General features: G+C 29.1%; 3 protein-coding genes across 5 annotated transcripts; 2 read left to right on the top strand and 1 right to left on the bottom strand.

The window, feature by feature from the left end:
* The first annotated feature begins 124 nt into the window (after positions 1 to 124).
* On the top strand, positions 125 to 15,612 carry LOC111416337 (serine/threonine-protein kinase dyf-5-like). Its single transcript, XM_071201300.1, has 9 exons — positions 125 to 229; positions 4,324 to 4,480; positions 8,356 to 8,523; positions 9,333 to 9,671; positions 14,186 to 14,377; positions 14,428 to 14,918; positions 14,981 to 15,216; positions 15,273 to 15,399; positions 15,452 to 15,612. The coding sequence occupies exons 2-9, from the start codon at positions 4,325 to 4,327 to the stop codon at positions 15,462 to 15,464; spliced, it is 1,722 nt and encodes a 573-aa protein (XP_071057401.1). The 5' UTR covers positions 125 to 229; position 4,324; the 3' UTR covers positions 15,465 to 15,612.
* Positions 15,277 to 16,944, bottom strand: LOC111416339 (uncharacterized protein). 2 transcript variants are annotated; one of them, XR_011642356.1, is made up of 6 exons: positions 16,786 to 16,944; positions 16,520 to 16,718; positions 16,362 to 16,467; positions 16,102 to 16,303; positions 15,456 to 15,726; positions 15,277 to 15,329 (listed from the first exon to the last, which is right to left on the bottom strand). XR_011642356.1 is itself a non-coding variant. In XM_071201301.1 (5 exons), the coding sequence occupies exons 1-5, from the start codon at positions 16,834 to 16,836 to the stop codon at positions 15,646 to 15,648; spliced, it is 639 nt and encodes a 212-aa protein (XP_071057402.1). In that variant the 5' UTR covers positions 16,837 to 16,944; the 3' UTR covers positions 15,277 to 15,645. The 2 variants fall into 2 exon arrangements, 1 of the variants encoding a protein (XP_071057402.1); XM_071201301.1 differs by having other exon boundaries at positions 15,277 to 15,726.
* LOC111416340 (mapk-regulated corepressor-interacting protein 1-like) lies at positions 16,632 to 20,076 on the top strand. 2 transcript variants are annotated; one of them, XM_023048330.2, is made up of 6 exons: positions 16,632 to 16,743; positions 18,817 to 18,916; positions 18,965 to 19,034; positions 19,086 to 19,207; positions 19,262 to 19,315; positions 19,381 to 20,076. In XM_023048330.2, the coding sequence occupies exons 2-6, from the start codon at positions 18,865 to 18,867 to the stop codon at positions 19,509 to 19,511; spliced, it is 429 nt and encodes a 142-aa protein (XP_022904098.1). In that variant the 5' UTR covers positions 16,632 to 16,743; positions 18,817 to 18,864; the 3' UTR covers positions 19,512 to 20,076. The 2 variants fall into 2 exon arrangements, with proteins under 2 accessions (XP_022904098.1, XP_071057403.1); XM_071201302.1 differs by lacking the exon at positions 16,632 to 16,743 and having other exon boundaries at positions 18,721 to 18,916.
* The last annotated feature ends 697 nt before the right edge of the window (positions 20,077 to 20,773 follow it).

The following is a 20,773-nucleotide window of genomic DNA, read 5'->3' as shown; positions in this document are numbered from 1 at the left end:
GTTACTTTTCAAAATTTTTGGAAGAAATGAATTTACCAACGACGGCGTTAAGAACAGCCTTGTCTTTCGCGCACTCGGAAATGCCAAAAAATGGGGTAGTTTTTCGGATTTGACAGGATATTCGGAATCGCTACACGATCAACATAACCTATAATTTCGTTTGCTTCGCGGTTTGTCTAAGTTGTCAAGATATCGCAGAATCGATAAATTCAAATTTGTCAAAAGAAAAGTAAGTTTTTGTATTATTAATATATTTCTAAGTTTCTCGTTTAAACATTTTCAAATTATTCTTATTTGTTTATTTGTAAAAAAAGTTTTATGAGTTAAATAATTCTTTTTAAATAGGTTATGTTTATTTAAATTTCTTTTAGTACGGGTATTTACCACAAGGTGGCTAATTAAAAATTGTGACATTAATTAATTCCAAATGATTTTTTTTGATACAAATCTTTTTGAACATCGTGTTCTTTTCACATGTAAAGAAATCGACCTGAAAAGGCAATGCCCCAGATTTTTCAGTTTCAACGAACCCCAAAGAACCCATAAATCCCATAACTGCAGACGACTTGAAGTCACGCGATTTCCGAACGTTACCGCTATCCTATAACTAGAAAGATTAATCACTTACGTTGGTCTGATATCGTTTTTTGGGGCAACGGCTTTTCAAATTTGCATATGGGGACGAGAGGAACTACACAAAGGTGTATTATTAAAGTCATCTTCACAAAGGAATTTCCTTTGTATAATAGAATCCCCCTGGATAATGCTACCCAACAATTAAAGAGAGAAATACAGTGTATCAAAGATGATTCCATCGGAAGCCTGAGAGACTAAACTAGTGGTGGAACGGAATTTGATTTTGTATTGGAGTCCCAGATTGAGAATGTAATAAGTTCTATCAAATCTAAGGCAAAAGGTTGGGATGGTTTGAACATCAGCAATATTATACAGCAATATTGCAATTTAACGGCCTGGGTCCACGGGCAATTAGCTTAATCATGGATTTTGTATCAAATCGCCAGCAGGCAGTGTGTGTTGATGGTTACTTGTCTGATTTCTTGAATACCTTGTTCTGGCTGCCCTCAGGGGTCAATTCTTTCACCTTTGCTTTTTGTCAGTTTATGTCAGCAGTTTAACAAATTGTTTACAGTATTGCGATTATCACTGTTATGCGGATGATACACAAATATATATGTCAGCTAGGGTGGAAGAGGTGGAGGACGTTGTTGCTAAAATTCAGCAAGATTTAAATTTGTTGGTCGAAAACTCTCGCCAACATGGTTTACATATCAATAAAATAGGATAAATTGCGCTTGATGGTACACGGCTGGAGTTGAAGGAAAAAGTCAAGAATTTAGGAGTAATTTTTGATGAGGGTCTAAGCTTCTGTGATCATATCAATGCATGTTTGAAAAAAACCTACATAAACATGAAATTAATATATAACATGAGACAATTCATTTCTCAAAAGTTAAGAACCAACATGATTTCAAAAATATCTTTTAGTTTTCGAGAAAACGATATTTGACGTTTTGATAAAATTTTCGATGTTGCAATTTTCATCGATAACTTTCAAAATTCGCTGTAAAATTTATTTCTTGAAGGATCTTTGTGGAAATATCGCCAATTATTAATTAAAGTATCCTCTTTTTAGAGTTGCTTCGTTAGTTAAATCAGCATTAAAAAAGCTCATTTTGTATCTTCGATCCAAATAAGTTGACATATCTTATCAGCTTTCTTATTAATTTCATTTTTATTCAAATATCGCAGTAATGTGGCAATATAGCGTATCACTTCCGAAATGCAACAGAAATTATAACCGTAATGGCCGCATAGATATGCCGGATAACCGGATATCCGGCCGAAGGAGATGCCGAATATCCGGTTTCGCAAAATTACTATTCGTTCCATCACTAGAATTAACCAACGACAGTAAATCTGACTACTCTTTGTGGAAAGCCACGAAAAGTCTAAAACTACCAACCCTCCAAAACCCACCAATGAGAAAGGCAGATGGAATTTAGTCTCGACATGACGTACAAAAAGCAACGAGATTTGCACAACAGGTGGAATTGATCTTATAACCAAATGAAGGGGAAGACCCACAAGATTGGAATGAACCAACACAAGAGGATGTCGAGATTTCACTCACCACTCCAAAAGAAGTTTTGGAAGAAATGAAAACGAATATTCATCCAAAGGTAGCACCTGGATTCGATTAAACCACAAAAGAAATTCTTAAACGGCTCCCAAAGAAAGGAATAGTAAAACTGACTTATCTTATTAACGCAACATTTAGATTAAGATGATGTGGAAAATAGCGGAAATAATAATGATTTCTAAATCAGGAATGCAAGCTGAGGAAGTATTCAAGTATTCAAGCCAGTAATTGCGAAATTATTTGAAAAGCTATTTCTTAAACGATTAAAGACCGATAATAGAGGAAAAGAACCTAATCCCTTCGCACCAGTTCGACTTCAAAAAAAGCCACTCTACAATAGACCAGATACACAGGATAACAAATATTATTAAAAACTATATTCCTAGATGTAGCCCAGGCTTTTGATAAAGTCTAGCAGGAAGGCTTACTTCATAAATTGAATAAAATCTTGCCACAAGAATACTCTCAATTGGTAAAATCATATCTTGCAGGAAGATATTTTAGAATAAAACAGGTGGAGGCCTATTCTAACTTAAGAAAGATCCAGGCTGTAGTGCCACAAGATAGTGTGCTCGGCCCAGTACTCTACTTGTTTTACACTAGCCATATTCCTGATCTTGAAACAGCTACCATGGCAATAGGAAAAAATCATGTAGACTTCACCAATAGATTAAAATACCGTATACCCATCAGAATAAATGATGCCTGATATGATAACTCAGCGAAATACCTGGGCATCACTTTAGACGCAAGGCTATGCTGGAAAGCCCATGTGAAAAAGAAAAAAGAAGAGTTTAATCTAAAATATAAAAGAATGTACTGGTTGCTTGGAAGGAACTTGAAAGTTACCCATTCACAATAAGCTGCTCTTTTATAAGCAAGTACTAAAGCCAGTATAGTTAAACAGCCTACAATTTTGGACCTGTGCTAGTAAAACTAATATTCAAATCATTCAACTACTACAAAACAAAGCACTGAGGGACATGGTCGATGCACCTTGGTACTTTCGCAACTATGATCTGCACGAGAAGATTGAGGACTATCATGGTAATATAGAGTCTATGCGTTACTTTTGGAAAAACTGTATGAGCAAGTGTTGCAGATTCGATTCAGTCAATCAACTTCTAATTTAAGCCAAGTTAAACACAACGCTTCATATAAATAAAAGGATGGCATAAATTTGATAAAAAGTAGTTTTGTGATTTTTGGCTCTTGTATCTTTGATAATGAGCTGATTTTTGAGCAGTAATAAACGTAATAGTGCAGATGAAGAAAGTATGCCTTCAAGTAGTGGTATTTTAGTGGTATTTCAATTCTGCTGCTCTAATCTTGCTTTTAACTTTTACCGATAAGATAACACCCACGATTCGCATCTGTACAAGACTATAAGTTTATATAACAAGTTTATATCGACTTATAAACTTTTATTTTGTTTTCTGATGATGAACTTTTTTCTTATTTATGAGTCATTAATCGTCGCATAATTTGCTCTTACCATTTTGTTGTATACCATAGTTCTCACTCTACTTTTATATAAAATATTTTAAATTCTAATTTTTAAATTACAGTTTAAAACTTAAATTGATTCTCTTTTCTTTCGAGACTTTATTACGGTAACAACAACATAGAAACTGCACGCACAGTCCACGTGTCCCACTTAAAAAACCAATACAACACAAATTTCCTCCCTAAATTTACATTATTTTTCTCCCTTATTTTTTCTCATTCTTTCTATGTTCAATACAAAAACGACCCTGTTATGGATCGAGGTCACAGAATAAGAACGGAACTTCGCATACATAAATAAATGTAACCCCCGTTTTCATTACAAACCCAATCCAACCTATTTAATTTTAAACACGAACCCCCTAAAATTTACTACCCCCCCATAATAATATTATAGTTAATGCCGCGTATTTTTTTCCTCTTTCAAAAAGTAATCGATATCGCCGATGTCGACAAACCGAAACGTGAAAACCGTGAATCAGTCGCGTTTCGAACCGTAGACCCTTATGCAGGTGTACAAGAGGTGCAGTCGATACAAATAAAAACGTGAATTGACTCATCCAATTGTTAAGAATTAATTAAAAATAAAAGAAAAATAATAAATATGGAAGTTTAATTTCGTTAATTTAGTTTGTTGGGGTCGGTTTCTTTTGCAGGATGAACAGGTATATTACGCTTCATCAATTGGGAGATGGAACGTACGGGTCAGTTGTTTTGGGCCAAAGAAAAGATACCGGGGAAAAAGTTGCAATTAAAAGGATGAAAAGGAAGTATTATTCTTGGGAGGAAGCTATGAATTTGAGAGAAGTTAAGGTAAAAAATTAATTTAATTAATGTTTATTCACCTTGAACATAAATAAAAAGTTAATTGTCACCCAAAAACCTTCAAGGATTATCGACGATTCCTTATTTATTAATTTACATTGACCTGCTCTCAAGAGACTATTTATTTTCTTTACGTTATTAGTGTAATTAGATTAAATTATAGTATTGGTACTTAATATCTAAACAAATTTGAATTAAGAATGAATATTTTACAACAATTCCAGAATGTTGCTAGTTCTAGGTCTAGTGTTAGTTCTAGTTTTAAATGTTATGCAACTTTAGGCCAAGAACTAGAATCATTCGGGTTTATCCGTCTTAAAAGACGTGCGGCTAAACCCAAATGATTCTAGTTCTAGGTATAGTGTTAGTTCTAGTGACAGTGCAAGTGTAAATCTAGAACTAACACTATACCTAGAACTAGAATCATTCGGGTTTAGCCGTCTTTAGAGACGTGCGGCCGTCTTTAGAGACGTGCGGCTAAACCCAAATGATTCTAGTTCTAGGTATAGTGTTAGTTCTAGTGACAGTGCAAGTGTAAATCTAGAACTAACACTATACCTAGAACTAGAATCATTCGGGTTTAGCCGTCTTTAGAGACGTGCGGCTCAACCCAAATGTTTCTAGTTCTAGGTCTAATGTTAGTTCTAATGACAGTGCAAGTGTATTACTAGAAAGTTTTGGGTTTAGCCGTACGTCTTCAGACGCACTTTAGACACGTACAGCTAAACCCAAATGATTCTAGTTCTAGGTATAGTGTTAGTTCTACATAGTAATAGTGCTAGTATGAAACTATAACTAACACTAGAACTAGAAAGTTTCGGATTTACCCGTGCGTCTTCAGACTTTCTTCAAATTTTAAGATGGCTGTTTTACAACCATTTTTATGCATGTTTTTTATCAATAAATAAAACATTTCTAGTAATATCGGCACCATTTGAAATCTTTGAAATCTTACTTAGTTTTCTAGGTTTATAAGTTTAGAAAGGTAATCGTAGTCATAATTTGATTATTCAACTTCCGGTTTAGGAGAAATCCTGTTCACCAATTAACCCTGCTCGATTTGCAAGATTAATATTGCAAATATCTGGCGGGTGCAATTTTAATAACTGTTAATTAATAAAATACGTTTTTAAAACTAGAAAAGTTGCTTATCAAAGCTCTAAAACCCGGTTTTAGAAAACTTTTTAGAGAAGACTTTTTGAAGGTGGCAAAGCGTCCTCTCAAAAATTAGAGCTTGTTTCACCATTTAGTATTCCTATCAGAAAATAGAGACTGCTGATATGTCCTCTAAAAATTTACAACCAAACATACAAGGACCAAGACGCAGATGACATAAAATATGAGGATTCTCATAGTGCCAATAATGATGGTTGTGATGATTGTAGATTACTTGAGAAGTTGAAATGTACTTCTTTGGTAAAGATGGTATCTCGAAAGAATATCAATTGATTCTCTCTTAGAATACCCTACCTTTAGGAATCTATAAACTTCAATAACTTCAAAGTGAAACATCGTAACACTTTGATTAATTCAGTTATTTCTGCGAATATCTAAGATATAGATAAATATTCTGTCTGATCCTACATCAGTCTGAATACGGCACCTGAACTATCACTAGCACAAATTTGAAAATGATGTCTAAATTTTATAAATATACTTGTATTTCAATGAATTGCGTTTCCACCCACAAAATTGTCCAGAATAGAACAACTTAGTATAATAATTCAGAACTTAGTATCAAATATTCTTCTACTTGTTTCTGCCAAAAAAGGATTTATCTTCAAAATTGTGGTCTTTAAAAGCTTCACCGAAAGCTTCATCTTCAAATTGTATCTACAATTTGTGGCATGTGGTGTTTTTAGTATCAACCTCAAATTCTTGTGGTCCTTCCGACATGTCAGTGTCGTGCACAGATAATTCTTCAGAAGTACCTGACCAACAATTGTCAAAACTATAATATAGATGATGTACATCCATGTTAAGTATAGCTGTAATATTTGTGTTAGTACGTATTGAGAAGCCACTTGTAATTGGACCGCGTTATGCATCACTTGACTAAGCCACAAATGAATAATGTTGAGAAAAACGGGATTTTCGTTTTCATATCTCTAAAAATATAAGACTTCTCAGAATAGACAGGCTCAACTATTGAAAATTGTTCAAGCACAGAAGCCGTTACGTTTTACGATTATACAGGCTGTTTCTGTATGTCGTTGCAAAAATTTAATCACTAAAACTAGAGACAAAATGATGACGATTTGTGTAAAAATTTTTGAAGAAAATAATTTACAGTTTGATTTTGTACTTTTAAACTGGTTTCTATTTTATATAGAATTTAAGTCTAACCAGTTTCGACCCTTGGCCATCTTCAGAGACTCTACGAATAGATTAACATCTCCCATCTTATTCATTTTACAAACAAGTTTCTTAATATTTCTTTTTGTTTTGTTAAAATCAGTTATCAAAGTAGAAATCAGATTATTAGTTAGTAATTTACAAAATTAAAGTTTAAAAAGTTGTAAATTAATGACAAAGTGTTACAAATTTAGAGGTTAAAATTTAAGAACGCTCTTTTTTAATAAAAGAAATATAAAGAAACTTGGGAAAAATTCAAGAATCATCATGTGGCATGTGAAATGATCCAAAATACACGTTAAAAATAAATAGAAAGTGCGGAAAAGTGATTAACACTAGATTAACTTCAGTTATAAAAGTTCTATTACATGATAACTAACTTCAGGTTTAAAATGTCAACCTCAATTTTGACATATTTGTAATCTTCATTAAAAATCCTTTAAAATGAGTACAAACACGACATATTTATCTTCAATATTAATGAAGTTATTGTCAACTTCCGGTCAAAAATGTCAACGTCAATTTTGACATATTTGTAATCGTCATGAAAAATCATTTAAAATGAGTCCAAACATGATACGTTTAATTCCAATATTACTCGAGATATAAGCAACTTCCGGTTTGAAATGTCAATGTCATTTTGACAGATTCTTAATTTTTATAAAATGTCTTAATATTTATCACAAAAACAAAAATATAATAAAAAAAATAAAAAGTTAAGGTTGGTATTAATATTTAAAAATTAAATTGCTATCTTCATTGTTGCTAACTTCGGGTTTAATGTTTTTTATTCTAACTTTTTTGTTTTTTGAGATAAGTGCGTCATCTTTGGACTCATTTTAAAGGTTTTTTAATGAAGATGATAAATATGTCAAAATTGACGTTGACGTTTCAAACCGGAAATGATTGTATTTCCATTAATATTAAAGTTAAATATGTCGAGTTTGGACTCATTTTAAAGGATTTTTTATGAAGTTGATAAATATGTCAAAATTAAAAGTTTTTATAAAGTTGACAAATATGTCAAAATTAAACCTTTTTGTTTTTAGAGATAAATGCGTCAAGATTTATGAGTGCGGTGTGAGTACTCGTTTTCTTACGAATGTTTGTGTCGTTGTCGCCATTTGCTTTTATTGCAAAGTTTTATTGTATTTTTCATCTTTTTGGCGGTATTTATATACATAATTAACTGTGTAATTTTAAATATTAATCAAATATTTTGTACTTTTAGTCGTGCCCGTCGAAGTGTCGCACCGAATTTAAATATTAAATAATAAATAATAATCATCGTTATATTTTCTTTTTTTACTTTTGACTTTTGAGAGTTCTGTGTTTTTACTAAAACTAGTCCACTATGTAGTGGGTGAGATCTCCAATGAAATTTTCCACAAAAGCTGCTTAGCAAACAACCCATCCTTTGCCAGAAAATTCACAAGATCAATTAACACCAGCTTTTCATCGAAATCAGCTGTAGCTGTTATTTAATAAAACTTATTGATTTGTTTCAGTCGTTAAAAAAACTACACCACACCAACGTTGTTAAACTGAAAGAGGTGATTAGAGAAAATGATGTTTTATATTTTGTGTTCGAATATATGCAAGAAAATCTTTATCAATTAATAAAGGATCGCCGTGTACCATTTCCAGAAGCCACCGTTAGAAACATGCTATTTCAGGTGAGTTCTTATTTCTTCGGAATCAATAGTTTTTTATTTTTCCAAAACACAAACCAATTTGTGGTCTAATTTGATATTGAATGCGATACCGAGTGCATACAAAATGAAATTATCGATTTCCTCATCTACAACGAACAGATATTCAATTTTCGTGCGTTTAATAAATTTGTATACAGACCATGTTACACGTAATTTTTTGAAATAGGTCAAAATCTGGCCTAAATAATTCATGATTATGATTTTTTAATATACCAATTTCCCGGTAATATCATTTTAACTTGCAATTAATATTTAGAACTGGGATCGATAACATTTTAGGTGGTTTCGATTACATGTTACCATCTGTATATTTCATATTTAATTAGAACACGATTGTATCAAAGTAGTGCAATAGTATTGATATCCAATGATTGGCGTTTATTAGTAAATTATTTAAATCGAGCAAATACGGGAAATATTTCCTTAAGGATCAAAACTTTTAATGATAACTTGTATGCATTGGAACGTATAAATAAATGGTGGAAAACAATAAATCCATATTGTAAGAATAAAATGGGTTGTGTTATCCAAGTTCATGCATTACTAATGCATTTTTTTATTTTCTTTCGTGTTGGGGAAGAAAAAAATAATTTACCTCACGAAGAAAATGTATACTTAAAACGCTTTGTTTTAAAAATGTTAATTTCCATAATAAATTAGATGTTATAAATATGGATATTTACATTAACACCAAGGTTAAAGAATAGATTAAAACTAATTTGTTTGATAACGAAATATTAATTTTATACTTTTTTGCGATTATTTTTTAGATACTGCAAGGTTTAGCATTTATCCATAGACATGGTTTCTTTCATAGAGACTTAAAACCGGAAAATATTCTTTGTTCAGGACCGGAATTGGTAAAAATAGCCGATTTTGGTTTGGTTCGAGAAATAAGATCGCGACCTCCTTATACGGATTACGTGTCAACGAGATGGTATCGAGCACCGGAAGTTCTGTTACACTCAACAACTTATACAAGTCCAATCGATCTTTGGGCCGTCGGTTGTATCGCGGCTGAAGTTTATACTTATAGGCCGTTATTTCCCGGTACAACCGAAACCGATCAACTTTATAAAATATGCCAAATTTTAGGAACCCCAGATAAAGTAACAAAAAATTAACTTACAATTTATGTTGATAACTCTGATTTAAAGTAAACTTTGTTGCACAATAAGGCATCACGTTGTTTAAGGTTTAAAATTTAAGGTTTACAACAAACGTCAAAAGTGACAACCTTATCTTTACAGATTCCTTCATATATCAATGAAATGAAAATTAGAAATAAAGCTCAGACAATAAATAAATAGGATAAAAATGTTAATTACAGGATGGTATAAAATGTGTAAATCGAATAGTTTTCAGGAAACATGAAATTAAATATTTTTTTGTAGTAATATAGTTCAACAAATTCCCGTGACATTTTAAATGTCATATAAAAGTTGGTAATTTAGCTAACTGTACTTTCTATCAAATTTCGTAAAGTTTGGTTATTTTATTATTATTATTGTTATGATTTACATCCGGTTAGGTTTTGGAGTTCGAACTCTTGTTGTATTTTATACTTTCTTCTTTCTTCGGCTTTCTGTTCTTAAAACTTTCTGTCCCATGGATTTTATTTCTGATTTACAAATATAAAATACTTATTCTTCTTCCTTCTGTATTCTACCCTTCATAATCTAGATCAGTGTTGTCCACTAATTTTTGATCAACATCGACTTTTTATATAAATTTCTTGCCAAGATCGACCGAAGGGTTTAAAGTAACCTTCCTTATAATTGAGTTAATTTTGTAAAATCAACAATTGTGATATTTAATCGATTTAGACCTTATAAATAAAAAATGGTAATAATTGGGTTCAATCTTGTTATGGATTTAGTCTTTATGGCCCATTAGTAAGGTTTTATGTATAAAAAGTATTTCCCCATCGCTTTTAGTTTTTGAGTTATCATTGAGTTAATTTTCGAAAATCAACAATTTTGATGTTTAATCGATTTAGAGCTTATAAATAACAAATAGTAATAATTGGGTTCAATCTTGTTATGGATCTAGTCTTTATGGTCCATTACTAAGGTTTTATGTATAAAAAATATTTCCCTATCGCTTTTAGTTTTTGAGTTAGGATTGAGTTAATTTTCGAAAATCAACAATTTTGATGTTTAATCGATTTAGAGCTTATAAATAAAAAATGGTAATAATTGGGTTCAATCTTTTTATGGATCTACTCTTTATGGTCCATTACTGAGGTTTTATGTATAAAAAGTTTTTCTTTATCGCTTTTAGTTTTTGAGTTACGATTGAGTTAATTTTCGAAAATCAACAATTTTGATGTTTAATCGGTTTAGAGCTTATAAATAAAAGATGGTAATAATTGGGTTCAATCTTTTTATGGATCTAGTCTTTATGGCCCATTACTAACTTTTTATGTCTAAAAAGTTTTTCTTCATCGCTTTTAGTTTTTGAGTTACGATTGAGTTAATTTTTGAAAATCAACAATTTTGATGTTTAATCGGTTTAGAGCTTATAAATAAAAAATGGTAATAATTGGGTTCAATCTTTTTATGGATCGAGTCTTTATGGTCCATTACTAAGGTTTTATGTATAAAAAATATTTCCCCATCGCTTTTAGTTTATGAGTTATGATTGAGTTAATTTTTGAAAATCAACAATTTTAATGTTTAATCGATTTAGAGCTTATAAATAAAAAATGGTAATAATTGGTTTCAATCTTGTTATGGATCTAGTCTTTATGGCCCATTACTAAGGTTTTATGTATAAAAAGTATTTCCCCATCGCTTTTAGTTTATGAGTTATGATTGAGTTAATTTTCGAAAATCAACAATTTTAATGTTTAATCGATTTAGAGCTTATAAATAAAAAATGGTAATAATTGGGTTCAATCTTTTTGTGGATCTAGTCTTTATGGTCCATTACTAAGGTTTTATGTATAAAAAGTATTTCCCCATCGCTTTTAGTTTATGAGTTATGATTGAGTTAATTTTCGAAAATCAACAATTTTAATGTTTAATCGATTTAGAGCTTATAAATAAAAAATGGTAATAATTGGGTTCAATCTTTTTATGGATCTACTCTTTATGGTCCATTACTGAGGTTTTATGTACAAAAAGTTTTTCTTTATCGCTTTTAGTTTTTGAGTTACGATTGAGTTAATTTTCGAAAATCAACAATTTTGATGTTTAATCGGTTTAGAACTTATAAATAAAAAATGGTAATAATTGGGTTCAATCTTTTTATGGATCTAGTCTTTATGGCCCATTACTAACGTTTTATGTATAAAAAGTTTTTCTTCATCGCTTTTAGTTTTTGAGTTACGATTGAGTTAATTTTTGAAAATCAACAATTTTGATGTTTAATCGGTTTAGAGCTTATAAATAAAAAATGGTAATAATTGGGTTCAATCTTTTTATGGATCTAGTCTTTATGGCCCATTATTAACGTTTTATGTATAAAAAGTTTTTCTTCATCGCTTTTAGTTTTTGAGTTACGATTGAGTTAATTTTTGAAAATCAACAATTTTGATGTTTAATCGGTTTAGAGCTTATAAATAAAAAATTGTAATAATTGGGTTCAATCTTTTTATGGATCGAGTCTTTATGGTCCATTACTAAGGTTTTATGTATAAAAAATATTTCCCCATCGCTTTTAGTTTATGAGTTATGATTGAGTTAATTTTTGAAAATCAACAATTTTAATGTTTAATCGATTTATAGCTTATAAATAAAAAATGGTAATAATTGGTTTCAATCTTGTTATGGATCTAGTCTTTATGGCCCATTACTAAGGTTTTATGTATAAAAAGTATTTCCCCATCGCTTTTAGTTTATGAGTTATGATTGAGTTAATTTTCGAAAATCAACAATTTTAATGTTTAATCGATTTAGAGCTTATAAATAAAAAATGGTAATAATTGGGTTCAATCTTTTTGTGGATCTAGTCTTTATGGTCCATTACTAAGGTTTTATGTATAAAAAGTATTTCCCCATCGCTTTTAGTTTATGAGTTATGATTGAGTTAATTTTCGAAAATCAACAATTTTAATGTTTAATCGATTTAGAGCTTATAAATAAAAAATGGTAATAATTGGGTTCAATCTTTTTATGGATCTACTCTTTATGGTCCATTACTGAGGTTTTATGTACAAAAAGTTTTTCTTTATCGCTTTTAGTTTTTGAGTTACGATTGAGTTAATTTTCGAAAATCAACAATTTTGATGTTTAATCGGTTTAGAACTTATAAATAAAAAATGGTAATAATTGGGTTCAATCTTTTTATGGATCTAGTCTTTATGGCCCATTACTAACGTTTTATGTATAAAAAGTTTTTCTTCATCGCTTTTAGTTTTTGAGTTACGATTGAGTTAATTTTTGAAAATCAACAATTTTGATGTTTAATCGGTTTAGAGCTTATAAATAAAAAATGGTAATAATTGGGTTCAATCTTTTTATGGATCTAGTCTTTATGGCCCATTATTAACGTTTTATGTATAAAAAGTTTTTCTTCATCGCTTTTAGTTTTTGAGTTACGATTGAGTTAATTTTTGAAAATCAACAATTTTGATGTTTAATCGGTTTAGAGCTTATAAATAAAAAATGGTAATAATTGGGTTCAATCTTTTTATGGATCTAGTTTTTATGGCCCATTACTAAGGTTTTATGTATAAAAAGTTTTTCTCCATCGCTTTTAGTTTTTGAGTTAGGATTGAGGTAATTTTCGAAAATCAACAATTTTGATGTTTAATCGATTTAGAGCTTATAAATAAAAAATAGTAATAATTGGGTTCAATCTTCTTATAGATTTAGTCTTTATGGCCCATTACTAAGGTTTTATGTATAAAAAGTATTTCCCCATCGCTTTTAGTTTTTGAGTTATGATTGAGTTAATTTTCGAAAATCAACAATTTTAATGTTTAATCGATTTAGAGCTTATAAATAAAAAATGGTAATAATTGGGTTCAATCTTGTTATGAATTTAGTCTTTATGGCCCATTACTAAGGTTTTATGTATAAAAAGTTTTTCTCCATCGCTTTTAGTTTTTGAGTTAGGATTGAGTTAATTTTCGAAAATCAACAAATTTAATGTTTAATCGATTTAGAGCTTGCGATCTTGCGATCTAGTCTTTATGGCCCATTACTAACGTTTTATGTATAAAAAGTTTTTCTCCATCGCTTTTAGTTATTGAGTTATGATTGAGTTAATTTTCGAAAATCAACAATTTTGACGTTTAATCGATTTACAGCTTGTAAATGTCTTGCCAAGATCGACCGAAGGGTTTAACGTAACCTTTCTTTTTTTTGCTCTGAGCCCCAGATATTAGATATTTCAGATTCATGATTTTCTTGGCAATCGACTCAAAACTGCTTTGCGATCGACGTTATGGACACCACTGATCTAGATCAACGTAGGGATATCGACATAATAATAATAAATACAGCTAGATATAGCTAAAGTAGTGTAACGGATTATTAGTTGAAAGCTCTAAACCCTGTGGGCTTTAAAAGTTCTTTATTTATCTTTTGTAAAATCAGTGTTATCAACATAATCTATAAATTTCTTGAAATAAAAAATAATGCAAAATTGAGTAATAATTTTTTTGGATTAATAGAAGAATTGGTTGGAAGGTTATCAACTTGCTGGTGCTGTTGGATTTAAATTTCCTTATTTTACAAGTACTCCATTAAGCGCTGTTGTTCCTCAAGCCAGTACAATTGGAATTAAATTAATTGAAGTTTTGTTAGATTGGAATTCGGCTGGAAGACCAACAGCTCAAGCTGCCTTAAAACATTCATATTTTCAAGTAAATTAAAACATTTCAACCATTTTAATAATAAACATTTAAAATTTTAGATTGGTCAACAATACGCTAATAGTGCTTACAGTATTCAACGTCAAAATGGAATTATTCATCAACCCTCTGCTAAAAATTTCACAACTTTCGCAGCCCTGCAACAAAACGGAACGATTTCTACATCCGATCAGAAACAACAAATCGAAAATCAAAACGTCCAAAACGTTCAAAACTTACAAAATCAAAATCAATCCCTTCTCAACCAAATTTCTTTGCAAGAAAACACAAAAAACGCTTATCAATCATCTCAGCAAGAATCAAAAATTCATATTCAAGTACAACCGTTAATTAAGCCAGCTACAAGAAATCAACCGGTACAAGCAGTCGCCCCTATTATTTACAGTTTTGGACAAATGGATTATTCGAATAAATTATACAATTCCAATATTGGTTTTAATAATGCTAATAGCGCCAAAAAGTTCGTTAAAAGGATATCGTGGGGTAAAAATGATTTTGAAGCTGAAGAAGATAATTTTGCTGATATTCTAGGGTAAGTAATCAAATTTTGTTTTGTTTTAATTTGATTTATTCAAAAATACAAAAAATTTTTAGGAATAAAATTAAAGAATCGGAGAAAGTAAAGGAAAACAAGGTTAATTTGAGTCAATATAATCTCCAAGATATACTGGAACCTTTAGCAAAAGCGAGTGCTGGAACCGCCAGAAATCAATATCTTAGCGTGTCGAGATACATTGCCGGTCAGCCTAGTATTAAAAGAGGGAGTAATGTTAATTTCCTCGATGGTGGTGATAGCAGAAAAAATAGTGGGTTGTTTAGTAAAAGATCAGGTTTATTAAATTTTAAAATTTAAGGTGATTTGGGAAATATAAAAATTTCTTTTTAGGTGATTTGGATATTACAAGTTTATTCAATGAAAGTTTAGGTTTACAAACAATTCCACCTGGAAAACAAAAAATAGGAAGTTTTAGTTTAGCTGGTAGTAATCATGGACGAACTGACTGGGCGGCAAAGTTTGTTATTAAACAATTTATAATTAAAAAAAAAATCACTTTTAACTTTTAGGTACCTTAAATGATAGAGATCTCATCAGAACGTAATCAGACTGTGATAGATATTTTCATATACTGTTAAGAATTTGTTACGACAGCACACATTGTACCAATTAAATATTGTACTTAAAAAAATAATTTCTGGTTTAATAAAACGTATGTCTTGTTTCCACATTACTACTTCTTAAAAAAAATCCTTAAATCTTCTTAATATTTCTGATTAAGCAAATTAACGAGACGACTGTGCACCATTTTTAAAGTATCCCTTTCATATCTCAAACTAGAAATCTTAAAAAAAATCTATTACCGTTTAATTTCATTTTGAAATAAGTTAAACCTCGATATAACGAACTTCGTTAGTATGGATTTCGGATATAACGAACAAACATTCAGGTATAGCCATGCGTCTGAAGATGTACGTCTAAATCCGAAACTTTTTAGTCCTAATATTAGTGTTAGTTCTAGTTTTAGTTGTTATTCAACGGTAGATTGTTAAATATTTTTATTAAACTAGAAGAAGAACTAACTAATACAAAACACACCAGTGTGAATAATTGTTCGAATTTGTGTGCATTAAAATTATTCATTCAAACAATTTAAAGTGCAAATTCAAAATTTCCTTCCCCATATTAATCCGTTATATCGAGATTTTCCTATATTTACTTTCAAATCTTTGCGCCCTTTTAATTTCATATATTTATCACATAATGTTTTAATCGTTCTTATATTTTCTGCAATTTGCATTTTAAGATTTTGAATTTCATCCCTTAATTCTTCATTTTCACGATAACATTTTTGGCATTCCTTCACTTTTGAATCGAGCACTTTCAATAAACCTTCGTGACTCGACGATAATTCTTCGTATCTTTAAAGTATTTATGGAATAAGTAGCAAATTTAGTTTATAAAGATACACAAACATACTTATATTGAAGATGAACCAAACTTACTGTTGAATAAGATGTGAAATCCACTTGAGTGCGTGATTTTGAAGGATCTTTATTATTATCTTTGTTTAATTGAAGAGCATCTAATAATTACGATAAGTATACCATAAATAATAGTGTTTGTTAACTACTTACTCAACAATAATTTATTTTCGTTTCTTGCTTCATCTAGTTGATATGATAATTTTTGATTTCTCAAGTTATCGCGTTGTGTAACCATCAATAATTGTCGATCATTTTCGTTTGACTGTATAATACTGCATTCCAAAGTATTTATTGTTTTATGCAGCTTATTGATGTGTTTTTTTAAATCTTCGTTTTGTTGATATTTCTCCTATCAAAAATAACAAATTTTTATAGTAAGTAAAAATTTTATTAAAAACGTTCCATCTTAAACTTGCCGTAGATATTGAATTTGTTAATAATGATTCACTTTTACTCTTGTGAAGCATATTTTATAAGAATATTTAAAAAGAAAACGTCCTTGTATATAAATATTAAAAAATTCATAATTGACAGGAATAAATGACAAGAGTGTCAAATTTAAATGTCAAAAATTATTAACTTTTTTTTTTAATTTCTTGCTTGTGGTTTTATCCCAATATTATATTGTTAAATACTTGATCGATATAAGTGTTCTTGTATATTTTGTTATAAACTTAGCCTCAACTTCTAGAATTAAATAATAATATTAACTAATTTTTTATATAATACTTCTTGACATTTTTATTGGCAATGCCATCTATGAGGCAATTTCTAAAGTATTAAATTAAACAACAAATTTCTTATTATAAATAACACATAATTTATTATTGTTTATTACACTATGTATCATTCTGCAGGGAAATATGTCTACTATTTACTTATTAATTTATTTTTTTACAAATATAAGGCATAAAATCGTAAATATGCATCAAAGAAACGCATCGCGTTTTTATATAAATATAAAGAGATAAGTCCAATTTTAGTTATTTAAAGAACACAAAATTTGCAAGAAACCTAGCAAGTTGATTTAAGAGAGCGAAATGTTTAATAATGAAATTTCTTTACTTTAATAATGATAACCTTTGAAAATTTAAAATACAGCGCCATCTTACCACAGTTTATTTTACTATATCAGTTTTCCTTACGTATTTACTCAATACTTAAAAATGAATATTGGATAAAAACAAATAATGTTACTCATAAAAGATTATTAATAAATTTATTGTGCGTTTTGTAATATTACATTGAACATTAGTTATTGTTTTATATTTTTTATTGGTAGTGCCATCTATTAGGCAATTTCTGAAGTTTAGAATTAAACAACAAATTCCTCATTACAAATAACACATAATTTTTTATTGTTTATTACACAAAATGTATCATTCTGTGGCGAAATATGTCTACTATTTACTAATTAATTTAATTTTCTACAAATATAAGGCATAAAGTCGTAAATATCCATAAATGAAATCCATCGTATTTTTATATGAATATAATAAAGCTAACAATAAGCATGATTTTAATTATTAAAGCTATTTAGCTTATTAATCTATTAAGTTGGTTTGAGAGCGCGAAACGGTTAATAATGAACTTTTTTTACTTTAATAACGTACATTTTTTGAAAATTTAAAATACAGCGCTATCTTCCTTACTATTAACTTACTAAATGAAATTAAAATGACATATAATTTATTATTATTTTTTTATAGTAAATGTATCATTCTGTAGGGAAATATGTACACTATTTACTTGTTAATTTAATTTTCTACAAATATAAGGCATAAAGTCGTAAATATGCATCAAAGAAACGCATCGCGTTTTTATATTAATTATTTTAATTATTAATGTAATTTAAATTTTCAAAAAACTTAGCAATTTGGTTTGATAGCGTGATAAGTATTAATAATTAAACTTTTTTTCCTTTAATAATGTTAACTTTTTGAACATTTAGAATACAGCGCCATCTCGTGGATACAAATACCCTCCAAATTTGGATATAAATAATATAATAATATTATAAATAATATCGCAATGATACGACCACGCAATATAATTTGGTGGAAATTTTTAATGATAAAAATTATTAGATAAAATTGTAAAAATCAATTTGAATTGCTTCGCCATCTAGCGGTAAAAACTTCAATTATTAAATTTAGATACAAATATTTTTAAATTTTTCGACATTCAAAAAAATGTGTGAAAAATAACTTTGTTATATTAAGATTACATTGTTGAAGACACAAATTAATTCTATAATAAATAATAAAAGTATTATAAAATTCTTATCATATAAATTAACCTTTTTTGTATCGAAAAAATACCAACCAAATAAACTTAAAAGTTCCAAAAAAACCATTCAGTAGTTAACTGAATGATTGAAAATTGTTCGTGTGTCGTACAGAGTAGGGAGTAAAATCAAAATTAACTCGTTATCTTTTACGATATAGCACGTGCGTAATCGAGTTCAACCACAACCATTTTAATAGTGCACTGAAATGTATAATGTAAAGGGACCGAGTAAGATCGTGGCGAAAACAACACGAAGAGGTAAACGAAATTGCACCGAATTGGGTTATTTTTAATTTAGATTTTCAGGTATACAAAATTTGGACGGTTTTCGTGACTACACAAAGTCAAAGGTTAACGCGGTTGGAGAGGTTATAAAGTGCGTATTAAGTAACAAATAAATTTCTGATGGTGAGATAATTTTTTTCAGTGACTCGAAACCAATTTTTCAAAATGTTTCAAAGAAAACTCACAACGATACTCGAACTTTTCGTCATAACGAGGTTATTATAACGCCTCAACATGAAGAATTGATATTTTTTATCAACGATTGTAAGTATTTTTAGGTTTATTTGATTTATTTTTAATTTCGGCGATTGATTTTAGCCTGGAATTCAGTGTATTCGGAAATTAATTCATCAGAAAACGTCAGCTTAACAGGTTATAACCTTTTAACGCTTTTGAACTTTAATCTTTTAATTTTAAATTAAAATCGATTTTTACAGGTAAACAAACTTGTTATTACAAGGAAGATCCTTCACCGCAATTAGAAAATTTTAAACCTTTCGATTTAGAAGGTTGGTGGGGCAAAAGACTGTTTAATTACATAACTAATTCAGTTAATCACAAAGGTTAATTAATTGAAGAATTGATTTATCCTTATTAATTAAAAAAAAGATCTTTTTCACTTTTTACAATTTAAAGAATTGGTCTGTTTACCAATCCATGTGATAACATAAAACAAATTGAAAAATAATCATATATTTTATCAATATTTATACGATAATTATTAAATTTACATATCAACAGTTTTAAACTTTTTAAATAAATTCTTTAAATGTTATTCTAAAGTCATGTTCTAATTTTAACTATTTTCTGCAGTGCAAATATCACATATTTTTATCCTAATAATTGTTACTTAGATTACTAACTCTCACCGTAGACTGATTAATTTAGAACGGCTTTATTCTAAATAATACAATATAGAAAACTTGTATGTGTTAAATTAGAAATGTACAATAATTGTAACAGTTTTTATTACCTTGTTACTATTGTTTCTTAGTTTTGTTTGAATCCCAATATATTTTATGATGCTGTTTTTATTCTATTGTGCATAGTGTTATATAAATATGGAATTGTATAGATTTTAGGATGAATTGTTTTCGTTTTTTTAGAAATAAAATTATTACTTTACAAGATTACTTTATAACTTTTTGGAGAACTTTAGATTTTTATAATCCATGGCAAGGAATTACCATGACAGCTGTCAAAGTCAAAGATAACCCTAAATTTATTTAATAACAAAATACACAACATCGTGTAATCACATCCTTAGAAATAGTTAAACACATAACATAAATTACTACAACACTATTTATTAATCACAAATTATAAATAAGTTAAAAAGTTAATTTAAATAATAAATTTATAATAAGCGCCATCTATAAGGCAATTCCCAAGTTTTATCACCTTAATTTTAGGCAACCTAACTGTAACGTTTGTCCGTTATAACTTGATGGATATAATACTAAGTAACTACTAGCACTTTACTTTATAAATCTTGTATATACATACATATTAAAAAATTCATAATTGACAGGAATCAATGAAAGGAGTGTCAAATTTAAATGTCAAAACATTTTTTTTTATTTCTTTACTGTGGTTTCATCCCAATATGATATTTTTAAATACCTGATCGATATTAAATGTTCTTGTATATTTTGCTATAAACTTAGCCTCAACTTCTAAAATTAAATAATAACATTAACTACTTTTTATAATACATGTTGACATTTTTATTGACAATGCCATCTATGAGGCAATTTCTAAAGTATTAAATTAAAAAAAAAATTCCTTATTATAAATAACACATAATTTATTATTGTTTATTAAACTAAA

Source organism: Onthophagus taurus, chromosome 1 (assembly GCF_036711975.1).
Source record: "Onthophagus taurus isolate NC chromosome 1, IU_Otau_3.0, whole genome shotgun sequence".
NCBI classification, from domain to species: Eukaryota; Metazoa; Arthropoda; class Insecta; order Coleoptera; family Scarabaeidae; genus Onthophagus; species Onthophagus taurus.
The sequence above is the reverse complement of the archived record's forward strand: the minus strand, read 5'-3'. Positions and strand labels throughout refer to the sequence as shown.

Excerpts from the sequence above, each read along its gene's own strand:
- LOC111416337 (XM_071201300.1), top strand. The coding sequence starts at position 4,325 with ATGAACAGGTATATTACGCTTCATCAATTGGGAGATGGAACGTACGGG. Across the intron at positions 9,672-14,185 it reads TTTTAGGAACCCCAGATAAA|AAGAATTGGTTGGAAGGTTA; the intron begins GTAACAAAAAAT and ends TTGGATTAATAG. Across the intron at positions 14,378-14,427 it reads TAAAACATTCATATTTTCAA|ATTGGTCAACAATACGCTAA; the intron begins GTAAATTAAAAC and ends TTAAAATTTTAG.
- LOC111416339 (XM_071201301.1), bottom strand. The coding sequence starts at position 16,836 with ATGCTTCACAAGAGTAAAAGTGAATCATTATTAACAAATTCAATATCT. Across the intron at positions 16,468-16,519 it reads CGAAAATAAATTATTGTTGA|ATGCTCTTCAATTAAACAAA; the intron begins GTAAGTAGTTAA and ends CGTAATTATTAG. Across the intron at positions 16,304-16,361 it reads TTGGTTCATCTTCAATATAA|ATACGAAGAATTATCGTCGA; the intron begins GTATGTTTGTGT and ends AATACTTTAAAG.
- LOC111416340 (XM_023048330.2), top strand. The coding sequence starts at position 18,865 with ATGTATAATGTAAAGGGACCGAGTAAGATCGTGGCGAAAACAACACGA. Across the intron at positions 18,917-18,964 it reads GGCGAAAACAACACGAAGAG|GTATACAAAATTTGGACGGT; the intron begins GTAAACGAAATT and ends TTAGATTTTCAG. Across the intron at positions 19,035-19,085 it reads GCGGTTGGAGAGGTTATAAA|TGACTCGAAACCAATTTTTC; the intron begins GTGCGTATTAAG and ends AATTTTTTTCAG.